Source organism: Cavia porcellus, unplaced genomic scaffold (assembly GCF_034190915.1).
Source record: "Cavia porcellus strain 051 isolate PalLab524CR breed Dunkin Hartley unplaced genomic scaffold, mCavPor4.1 scaffold_21, whole genome shotgun sequence".
NCBI lineage: Eukaryota > Metazoa > Chordata > Mammalia > Rodentia > Caviidae > Cavia > Cavia porcellus.
In genome coordinates this window covers 45,341,547-45,353,881 of record NW_026947504.1, presented here as the reverse complement: position 1 = coordinate 45,353,881, position 12,335 = coordinate 45,341,547, and the positions used below count along the sequence as shown (strand labels likewise).

General features: G+C 39.6%; 1 protein-coding gene across 1 annotated transcript; it reads left to right on the top strand.

Annotated features, from left to right (window-relative positions):
- Positions 1-2,357: 2,357 nt before the first annotated feature.
- On the top strand, positions 2,358-11,147 carry Stoml3 (stomatin like 3). Its single transcript, XM_023560496.2, has 6 exons — positions 2,358-2,516; positions 2,598-2,670; positions 5,212-5,294; positions 6,644-6,847; positions 8,462-8,596; positions 10,243-11,147. Exons 1-6 carry the CDS (start codon positions 2,358-2,360, stop codon positions 10,465-10,467), a joined length of 879 nt encoding a protein of 292 aa, XP_023416264.2. The 3' UTR covers positions 10,468-11,147.
- The last annotated feature ends 1,188 nt before the right edge of the window (positions 11,148-12,335 follow it).

The window sequence follows — 12,335 nt, the reverse complement described above, 5'->3', positions numbered from 1 at the left end:
TTAATGTCAATCAAGAAGAGAATGGCTAAAAAACTGAGACATAGGCTTAGAATGGAAAAGGAGGCAGTATTAATGACTGGGAAATGCATCCAAGGTAATTTTGTAAAAGAAAAAGTCTATAGATACAGTGTGGTATCTTTAGTTGAAAATAAAATCTAGAAACCAAGGCCAATATTTTTTTAATTAAAAAAAGCAAAACAGAAAAAAAGGTAGAAATGATACAGAATTTTTAAAAAATAATATTAAGAAAAAATAACATTAAGAGATCATAACTAGTTGACATATTACATATTTCTATCTCAGAAGTAGTTATTCACAAAAGTAAAGCATAAAAATGGACAATCAAACAGTGACAGCACAATCTATCCTGTTTGATGAACTAACAAAACTTAGTAGTGTGGTTATCTATGTTGCACACCTAAACATATATTCAGTTATATGTGTAAAAAGAAATACACTGAGCTGATACCAACTATGGAAGTTGGAAATGTAACAGAGCAGAGAAAGTAGTAGGGACTTTAGTTATATTTGTAAATGATTTTCAACGAGAATGTGCAAGCTGTATTATTAGCACAAATATTAAATAGCATTGCTAAATAAAGTGAAATATTAAAATAAATTAAAAATACCCCTAATAAATAAAATATAATGTTAGAAGGCACTGATCAGTAAAATACAATGAAGATTTTTTGAGACTGTGCAACGTCTTTTTTCTCCCCAGAATAATGATAGTAAATCTACGTCAATGTGTAACCACGATGCTTTGGAAAGTGGGATTTTAGTAAGTTACACTTTGAAATAGTCAAGCAAGTCTTTATGATTTAGAATATATCTTTATGTATTCTTAGACCCTATAAAAGAATATTGTTATTCAAAATTGTAATAATAAATCATACATCTAAAACTTAGATACTTTCTACCTCTCAGGATACAATAATCAACACATCTAATATTATATCGTGAGGACAGCTCATATGGAAAACAGCACATTGTCCTGTGGGTGAGGGTCAGGATGGTACTTACTCCTCAAAGGACATACACCGTGTGTCAAGATGATGAACACCAACGTCTTTCTCCTATCACATCCTTTGCCAGGAATTTATCTTACATTAAAAAAAAAAAAGCAGACATTTAGAAACATTGATTATAACAGTATTTGTAAGAACAAAAGCTTAGAATCTCCTATTTAAAAACATGAACAAAGAGCACAATAAAAGATGGGCATGAGGAGACAAAGGAGTGTATCTCCTGCAAATGGGAAAGGGTCCTGGAGAAGAGGGCGAGCAAAGAGGGGGAACAGGAGGGGAAACAAGCCAAATAAAGGAGCCTAATAACCTCAGTAACTGTAAATATTACATATCATAAACGTGAAATAGGGTTAATAATACCCACAATAGTGAAAATGGGGAAAGTAGATTTAGAGGAGGAGAGAGAGAGAGAGGAGGACTAAATGACTAAAATTACAGAACTTTTAGGTAGCTGAGGTAGGACTTGAACTCAATTCTTTTGCTGCAAGGGAATGTTCATTAAGTCAAATTCTTTTACTATCATAATGTATTATCAATAAAAAGACATCAAATGGGATGAGCCAAGGCTACAGGACTCCATGAAAAGTCAAAAATGTCAAACATCAAGATCTGACAAATCTCTGGAATTCCTGTCCATATATAAAGCAAGAATAACAGCAGTAATGTGTGTACACCAGCATGGATGTCATCTGTCATTGACGGGGCCAAATAAAAATGTCTTTTTAGTCCTCATGAAATCTTCCAAGGTAGGTAATTTCTAGAGCCTCATTCTAGAGATGAAAAAATGGAGATCTAGAGAAATTATAAGGTCAAACAGTTGAAAAATAAGGGCATTCCTGCAGAAACTCATACCTGACAGTTCTTCAGTATATTTTTCCAGGTGTCACAGTGTCTCCCTCTCGGGAGTGTCTACATGCTTTGGTGAGAGGGTGCTTTGGCAGGAGGGAGGTTCACTTTGTGCTTTGGTGGGAGGGTCGTTTTGAATTTCACCTGGAGAATTTACAGGGCCCATGAATCTGATTGATCTAGTCCAGGTGGTCTCCAGTTACGTTCTGAAAAACATTATTTTATGTATTTTGAGAATATTATACCGTGTCAGCCCAATAGAAATATAGTGAGAAGCATTGCTGTTGATTACTCTGACACTTCCTGAAGGGGATAGATACATTTTAATTTCTGGAAACATGAAATACTGTTGTGTATGCACACATTGTGTGTGTGTGTGTGTTTGACTGCATGTATGCGTCTGGATGACTTTAGGTTTCCTTCTCAGTAGCATCAGGCTTGGCCAGCTGTCCAGTTAGTGTCCTCACATACTCACCCACCAGCATGGCTTTTCTGGGAGTCACATCACTTACAGGCTTGCTTCTTTCCCACTTCTTAGGCATCAACAAAAACCGGCTTGGTGTATGTGGCTGGATTCTGTTTTCCCTTTCTTTCCTGTTGATGATCATTACCTTTCCCATCTCCATATGGATGTGCTTGAAGGTAACACCCTGGGAAATAAATGGGGCTCTCCCAATGAACTGAGGAGCCATTCAGACTAAATGCTGTCCCTTAATCTCTTAGATCATTAAGGAGTATGAACGCGCTGTTGTATTCCGACTGGGACGCATCCAAGCTGATAAAGCCAAAGGCCCAGGTATGACATCGGGGCGACCCTGCCCCAGATCATGGGTTCCTCTGACCGCAGGTCCAGGCACCAGCACTCTTCCTAGTAGCTCCTGTGGAGAGTCAAAGAAACATCAGAGCTTGAGCTCCTGTCTTTCAGTACAGGGGAAGGACCTTTCCATGTTTGGAGAGTCAGAGGGGAGGGCCACCAGTTTGAGAGTTTAGAAATCTAAGCCAAACCCTTCCTGTGAGAGCGTGGTGAGCGTTACACTTGCGTTGTGTTATTTACTCCAGGCCCACTAAGGGCGTACTGGGCGAATGAATGGACAGCGGAGAACTCAGGGCGTTCAAAGAGCTGGATTTTTATTCTAACTCCTTAAAAAGGACCAATGGAAAAGCAGAAGACAATTTCTACTTACTGTAAATTGATTAATAGAGTTAGAAGCCATTGCACATCTCCTTCTTTGAAGTCCTCTGGTTTTTAAAATAAAGATCCCAAAGCCAGTATAGCTTTAATGATTTACCAATCATTACTCTTACGGTTGGAGGGAAAGATAAGGATTTAAGGCTTTTTAACACCAAATATGGTATTTATTTCCATCTTTACAATTTTTGGAAGAAAAATGTTTTGAATAGTTCATATGTAAAAGGATTTTGGGGGGCAAGGTAAAGATGCATGTCAGATATTAAAATGAGATCTCCCTAGAAATGAGATCTTGATTTCACATAACTTCTTTTAGGGTATATTTAGTAGAACTCAACAAACTTATTTATAGTTTTTGACTGGCAAGAATGATGATTAATTCTAACATTTTTGACAAGAAAGTCTGTCAAAAACTATCTTAGAAAGCTCATGAACAACAAAGCTATGAATGATATTTATCTGATAACATTTGTTTTCTGTCCCCACTTATGTTGTTCAGATTCCTGTTTTGTGAAAAAAAAATCAGCAACTTCAGAAGGAAAAGTGTGTAAATGAAGCTTGGGCATTTCAAGGAGTGTGAGCTTACTTGTAAGAATCTTAAGAAGGGGCTAGGGATTTAGCTCAGCAGCATAAGTGCCTGCCTCGTAAGTGCAAGGTGATGAGTTTGATCCCCAGTACAAAACAAAAACAAAAACAAAACAAAACAAAAACAAACAAACAAAAAAGAACCTAATGAAAAGAATCAAGAATTACTCATTAAACATGCTCTTATGAGTTTATCAAGTGTAAGCCTCACACAACAAAGAAATAAAAGAGCCAAGTTATCTCTTTCCCAGTTGTCTTCTATGTGGTGGGGCTCAGATTATTAATTACAATAAAATTAGATCTAAGAGAGGCAGAAGAGCCATAACTTGGAGGACTCTGGGTACAAGTGTATCTCTTTTAGATGAATTTTCCCTGAAGATTTCACCACTAAATGTCCCAGGCTAACAACTCTCGTCATACATGTCCCTGGGGCTAATGACTTAGCTCAGAATGTCATAGGACCAGCGGGAAACAAGCCAGATTGTTAATGGAAAATCTCTCCCCTTTCGCAAATTGTGTGCTATTCTTTCATACTAAAAGTATTGATGATTAGAGCTTCTGGGCACCACGTTTGGCACTTATTTCATTAACATAGTTCATGCTTCCTCCTCTCTAGCTTTGCATATGTATTAGGCAAGCAAAGCTCAGGAAGACTAGTGGACTGGTTCCTACTTGCAAATCGACTAAGTGGCAGGCTGGAATTTAACACCCCCTGGTTTTCAGGGCTCTGAATCACAGCTGTGTTGACAGTCAGTAATTCCTGCCATGTCTCAGAAAGGTTTGGAGACAAAAAAAAAAAAAAAAAAAAAAATGCACCTGGCAGTGTTCTCTTGTCATGTTATAGGCTCTTCCCATGGTACTTAAACTAAAAACGTGTTTATGTTTCAAGGACAATAATAATAATATAAAACATTCTTGAAAATGAAAATGGATTAATGTCCCCATCTTGCTGATGAGCCTTGTAGCTCTAATTCTTGTAGATCCTGCAATAAAGAAAGAATATTTTTCAGGGCAAGTGAATTTTCTTATGTTCATCTTTCCCTGACAAACTCTAACCCCAAAACGTCACAACTCAGAGAAAAGTAAGGTGCTTACAGTTGGGGGACTTGAGTCAGAACACAGCTGTGGAGAAGCTGTTGGTTCAGCAACGCACTGGTTTCAGGAAATCTGAAGTCCTGGGCATATTTCAATTCAGTATTTCTGCAGTATAATTGAACATGCTAAGAATATGGACAGTCATTGATATTAGATGCCAAAATTATTGTATGCAAGTGTATATATATTGTATTTTATTAGATGGGAATGAACATCCATATCCTTTTAAGTTAATGTCAGATGAAACATTTCGATGAATGTAAGATTTTAATTGCTAGGAAACTACATTTCTTTAGTCACTGACTAATAGGGAGAATTCATTTTCCCCAGAGATAGATGTGCTCCCATCAAAATTCATCTGAGGGACACAGAGAGCCTCGTAAAAGTGATATAATATATATCCCTGAGACTCTTTGCTATAATTATTTTCAACTGGGTAAAATGTTAAATCAGTTTTCTTCTCTATAGGTTTGATCCTGGTCCTGCCCTGCATAGATGTGTTTGTCAAAGTTGATCTCCGAACAGTTACTTGCAATATTCCTCCACAAGAGGTGCGGAATCACAGGCGGGTTACTAGAAATAAAACCTGTATCTTTTCTGTTCCATGGACAGCCGAAATTTTGCAGTGTGATTTTAAATGATGTGGGGACAAATGAACTGAATCACCCCAGGAGTTGCTTGGGTTGCCTGAGTGGCTTTGGAACATAGCAGGCTTTGTTTGGCAACTGAGAATGAAGCCCAGGGCAAATGTGAGAAGACTTGGCATTGCCAGGTGGTTAAAGGCCTGAGAGAAGAGATGCAGCCGGCAGAGAAGCCGGGGTGCAGACAGCAGAGCTGAGAAGAGACACAGACATCACTGCACTCGGGGCAGTGACTGGTTATGTCACCTCTCTATTATCTTCCAGAAACTTTTTAAAAAGTATCTACATGGCTTATCTTTGTGTTTCATTTTAAGTGTGTGTGTGTGTGTGTGTGTGTGTGTGTGTGTGTGTGTGTGTGTGTATTTGGATACAGCAGAGCTGAGCAGATAATGGAACAGCAAAAGTTGTACAGGGCTGACCTACATTTGGATTTCAAATATATATATATCTTGAAATGTTATGATCAACTAACCAAAAGCAATAACTAGGCAGGAGGGAAGAGGAATATAGCTTAGTAACAATCAGGTTACTCTGTCATAAAAAGAAGAAAATTGAGTAGGTCTAGGGTTGGGGAGGGCAAGTGCTGAGGAACTCAGCCAAGAAACATCATCTCATATCAGGAGCCACAGGAGACCGAATTCAGAACTCAGTCATGGAGGCCTTGGAAGTCTTAATGACCTAACTTGGGTTTTCCTGCTTGAAATGGTTGGTTTCAGCCTCTGTTCCCATGGTCCATCCAGAAATCTCTCATTAATCAGGTTGCTTGACGCTGCCTCTCCGTGAAGCTTGAGTCTGCTGTACTTGAACAGAGAATATGGTCTCTGGCGCCATCTATGTTTCCTTAGAAAAACTGCTCAGCCCAGTCAGCTAAAAAGTGAAACTTATCACAGATATTGTCAGGATAGCAAGCGTTCTTGTTGTTTGTCTGTTAAATGGAAGATGCTACAGTTTCAGAAGGGCTATACCATTACATTTCAGAATGAGAATATTTATTCTTACCTTTAAGTCAAGGGCTTCTGTCTATGGGATATAAATCTTCTCTAAGATTAACTTACAGGTGTAGATAGGCACCAGATCTGTGTAGGAATATTTTCATCAGGCAGGATGACATTACATTTAAGCCAGGGCATGTTTTTAATGATAGCTAGTATAAATTATCATTAATGCTTTCCTGGGGAAGAGGGCTCTTGGGATGGCTGTCACTGCGTCAACTGCTGTGAAAGTAATATGCACATAATTTTATGCCTCTCACACTACAGATCCTCACCAGAGACTCTGTGACTACGCAGGTGGATGGCGTTGTCTACTATAGAATCCATAGTGCTGTCTCAGCAGTGGCTAACGTCAACGATGTCCACCAAGCCACATTTCTGCTGGCTCAGACCACTCTGAGAAATGTCTTAGGCACACAGACTTTGTCCCAGATCTTATCTGGAAGAGAAGAGATTGCCCACAGCATTCAGGTAAAGACACGAAGAACGAATAGCCTAGATCTTGAGTTCACTTGTTGTAAATGTCTGTGACTATCAGACACCAGCAGAGTACTCCCTCATAAGTGTTAGTACACTCTCTCTCTCTCTCTCTCTCTCTCTCTCTCTCTCTCTCTCTCACACACACACACACACACACACACACACACACATAAATGTTTGCTCTAGAAAGGTAAGTTTGTTTGTGCTTTCATCTGCCTCTTTCCAAAAGGTATACTTATAATTTAACACTTTGATGGGAGAACAGCTGCAGGAATTGTATCCTTTATCTTTGTTCTTTGGAATTCAAAATTATGATCTAACATTGAATATTTTATCCTTCTCTGAGGATGTTAGAGACAGGATTTGTTTTCAGTTTTACTCCAGAATTATAGCATTTTCAGGTGATTCTTGTATTTTTAAATTGCAGTAGAATGTAAATTAAGACAGGACTCATTTAGGACAGCAAAGACATGCCACATCTGGAAATTTCAAACATATCCAAAATACACTAATGGCAATAATTATTATCACTGAGCTTGCAGTATGTATGATCTCATCTATTGCACATTTTAGTTCATAAATTGCATTTTAATTGTCTTCAATCAATTACATTTTCTTTCTCAGCCCCCTTTTGCTGTTAGGACTTGGGTAACTTTTCATCTGTCCTGTAGTCTTTGGGTAGTGCATAGACACTACGGTTTTTTTAGTTTGTGATTCTGTATGCGAGTTTCCCATATCATTGTCAGAGCCCCATGGGTTCAACAACTTACATGCTTCCCATCTAAAACCAGGCCACTGGTTTCTTTTAAAGTCTTACCAACTCTAGGATCTTGCAGAAATCAGACAGGTAAGGGATAACTCTCTTCTGGTGGCCAAGATCTCTGCCCTCTCCTTTGGGAGAGCTGCCTTTCTTAGCTGTTAATTCCCCAAGCATCTTTGACATCTTTTATCTCCAGGATAATCAGTGAGACGTCTCCCATGCTTTTAAAGTCAAAGATACCTTTGACTTTAGGCTACTTTTAAAAATATACCTTAAAGGTTATGCACTAAAAGGATGTTTAAAAATGCCTATCTACTTATTTAACACTAGTCAAGAAGCAGATGCTAAAGAAAGACAGACAAGTAAATATCCACTAACACTACGCACTGAGTCATTGCTAAGCAATAGTACATATACGTATTTTTCTAAACCTCATAAAAGTCCTGACATGGAACCTTTCGTAGATGAGAAAACTGAAAATCCAAGAGTTTAAGAAACTGGTTCAGTAACTCACAGTGGCAGCAGACAGATCCAGGACAAAAATCCAGGTCCATCTGAGAAGCCCATACATTGCAGTGTGTTTATTAGTGACAAGCAAATCCATGGCATTTGCTGAAACCCAGGAGGATATCATACATTTTTGAAGGATACTTATGGGGTGGATCCTTCCAGTGGACCACTTATTAAAAGATCTGTCAGAGTGTGTTCATGAGACCTCCTACTTCAATTTCAAAAAGTATTCTATTAGATTGGGAAGGATTATCTTCCCAAAAGAGTAGAAATGTATAGCTCATTATCTGTTTTCTGATTAATGTCTTACTTTTTAAAAACACATTTGTAAATAGACTTTGCTTGACGATGCCACTGAGCTGTGGGGGATCCAGGTGGCCCGAGTGGAAATCAAGGATGTGAGGATCCCTGTGCAGTTGCAGAGGTCCATGGCTGCAGAGGCTGAGGCCACCCGGGAAGCCAGAGCCAGGGTAAGGACTGCTCACTCAGTAGGTGTGGGAGATCTGCCTACTGTGGGGAAGACAGGGTGGAGCCTGAATGGAAGAGCAGGTTCTGTCAATTATTGCTGTAAGGAAAAAATTTTTCTTTGCATTAAAAGGCAATGAACAGCACAATGCACTGCACAGAAGCATGGTAAGAGGTCAGTAGGATGCTTGGCAAATTGCTGCAGTTAAAAATGTGTGGGCCCAGCCCAGGCTGGACATCAAAGTCTCCTAGGGAATTTAACAAGCAAATCACTTACCCAGCTGAAGCAAAGTCTGGTGTGTGCCCGGCTACCAACATTTTATAATGCTGGTGTTTTGATCACACTCTACTTGATGCTTCTATTTGGAGTATTTCTGTTCTAGGTGTGCTAAATGTCACTGGATGGCTCAGTCAGTTTTCTCAGTGCTGGGAAAAAATATCTGACACTCACAATTGAGGGGAGGAGAAGTTTGGTTTATAGTTTTTGGAAGATCCAGCCTATATTCAACTTGTTTCAAGCAGACACAGCATGGTGAAGAGGTGTAGTAGAGTACAGGTGCTCATGTCATGGTGCCAGGTGACAGAGAAGGGAGGGGCTGGGGAGGAGACAGATCCTTCCAGGTCCCACTCCCAGTGAGCCACCTCGTAGGCGGTCCACTCCCTAATAGCAGGTCAGCTACAGTGGCCCCATGATCCCTCACCTCCCTAAAGCCCCACCTCTGAACACACGGGATTTAGGGAGACATTTTAGGTCCAAATCATACCACTGGATGAAAAGGGAGTAATTAAATATGTTGCAGATTAGAATCACAAAATGTAGACCTAGTCGGGCTTCAGGGGTCCTCAGAACTGTTGGATTTGTAAGCTTCATGTCCATGTGGATAGGTTTCCTGGATTACCACACACAGGGGTCAGGAGTTTTGGTGTACTCTCTTTGGAATTTTCCTTGTGATTAGATGAAGGTTTTCTGTACTCTCATTCCCCATTCCTGTTTGATTTACCTACTGAGTTAAAGCAGCCATCAAGCAGGGATTTAAAGCCAGTGAAGCAAACATCACTTTTGCATGTGGACAGTGAGCCCCAGCCAGGTTGTTCTTGAGCATTCTGGGATCTAGAGGGACCACGGAGTAATGAAGAGAGTCCCCATGAGGTTATCAGGCTGCCACTGGCTTGTATTAGTCATCTAGAGTGGCAAGAACAAGAAGCAATTCTAGCATTCTAAGAAGGAGACTTATTTGCCATCAGAATGGAGTAAAAATATCTCCTATGATAAGTAAAAACAACAGAACAGCCACTACGAGTGCTTGAATTTCAGACATTTCTAAAATTGATTGCTGTAGCTAGTGAGGTGCCCGAGTTTCTAGAACCTTTCTAGGACAGATGGACAAGTGTATGCTTGTGTCAAATACAGTGCTTACTTTGTGTTTGAGAGTGAAATTCAGGGACTTCTAACTTGTCAACTATCTCTCTGCATTTTGTGCAGCTTCCTTAAATTTCTCCAATCAATCACAGTAGGACATGAAACATTTATCCTTGCCTAAGAAAGAAGCAGAGGAAACACAGACAAGAGAATGGGGCTGGGGAGGCATCAACAGTGACCCACAAAAGGAAGTCTTAGTCACAGTGATACATTTTATTGCTTTCGTTTCAGGTCCTTGCAGCAGAAGGAGAAATGAATGCGTCTAAAGCCCTGAAGTCAGCCTCCATGGTGCTGGCCGAGTCCCCCATAGCCCTCCAGCTACACTACCTACAGACCTTAACCACGGTAGCCACAGAGAAGAATTCCACCATTGTGTTTCCTCTTCCCATGAACATACTGGAGGGCATTGGTGGTATCAGCTATGATAATCCCAAGAAGGATAATGATAGAGCCTGAGGCAGCCAGTCCATGGCTTAGAGTCCTGCCTGTGCTACGAGGAAGATAGTGTTAGAGGTGATGGGAGGTCCAGCAAGGTGTAAGCCACAGGAACTCCACGGAGAACCATTAGCAGGGTAAATCTATAGACACTACAAGAAGAAAGTGAACCCCAACTAAGGGCTACATACTACTTTTATCTTTAAAACATAATCAACTTTGAGATACTCTTATATATTTAATTGTAATCATCTGATTTAGTAGCAGGGTCTTTCTTATAGTACAGAAGGAAATCACTGGGCGACTAGAACTGATTTCAGAATGAATACTTGTTCTTTTAAAAAGTACCCTAGATCATTTGTAAGTAGTATGGGCCTCACATTTATACAACACATTTGCTTCCAATTCCAGAGTAATTACTTGTTATATCTCCAGTGGTTGCAGCAAACCCTCCTCAGGGCTGAAAATGATGTCTGATGGCTCTTAAAGACAGAATGTTAGTCACAGACATAGGACCAGCCCCACAGGGCAAACTGCGCTCAGCTCAGAACCCCAGCCCTCTAGCTGTGCAGTACAAGTTTTCAGACTCCAGGAACCTTTGTCAGAAACTGGGACAGGGAAGAGCCAGTCAGAAAGTTCCAGCCTATTTATTTGCTTAGAGTAGGAATTCTTGTAAAGAGCTTTATTGGCTGAAACCACTAGGGGGCATCATCATGCGGATTTCAAGTTGTTTTCACTTTGGTAGTTAAGAGCTTCAAGTAATCAAGATTTCTTTGTAACCAATTTCCTCTCCTAAATAACCTGTTATTAATAAAGAAGCCATAGAAAATGAGTGTGCTTTAACAGCTGATTTGTTGGAGATTATTTTGTTGCCAGAGTACAATTTTCTTTTGGAATCAGTTTTGAGAAATGAGCTAGAATTTTTTTAAGTTCCTATTTTTAAATTATTTTGTGTTATTCTGTGTTCAGTCTTTCATGGATGCCAAGAAATAGCTCCTTTTTTTATAGACAAGAAACGGTTTGCAAGAGATCCAATAACTTGTCCGGTTTCTCTCAGCCAGTGGATGTTGGTTAGGATTTTTGAGAAGCAGGCCTGACAGCCAGGTCTTTGTTCTTACACAGGATGGAGTTTTACTAGGGATGCGGGAGGTGCTGCAGAAGGGAGGGGAGAGCACTCCAGTTCCTCTTGGGCCTCCAACACCAAACTTAGTTTCTGGATGTCCAAGCCCCCAGGGTAGCACTCAGGACTACCCTGCCTGCACACACGTGTATGTATAAACGCACACTCCTCACATGCTTTACACTCCTTTGCACACCTGTAGAACCTTACCACTTGCACCTCCCTGAGTCCATCTCTGCTCACAGCATTTCCCTGTCCCCTCCTCACACACATCTTGCTGAAATGCAGGCATTACCTAAACATGAGTGCACAATGGAGATCTCACTCTATCTTTGGTTTCTTTCTTTTTTTTTTTTTAATTTTTTTTATTTAAAGAGAAACAAAACAGTGAAAGGGTACAAGTAATACAGAATTCCAAGAAAAAAATATACAGTAAGAAATCACTAGTTAATAGATTACATATTGCTATCTTAGTTGTTCAAATTAAAAAATTAAAGCATACAAAGTGGACATTCAAACAGTGAGATTGCAAATAATTCTGTTCAATGATGCAACAAAAACCTAGTAATACGATTTTCTACCTTACACACTTAAATATACATGCAGTTATATCCTTTAGATCACTTTCTTTTCTTCTCTTTTTTACAATAACAATTACACATTTTGGGTTTTATTACTCCCACAGTTCTTATTCCTTTTTTTTTTTTTTTTTTTGAAGACAAAAAAACCAAATGTGACAAAGCAAAACAGTCAGAACAGAAGGATGGAC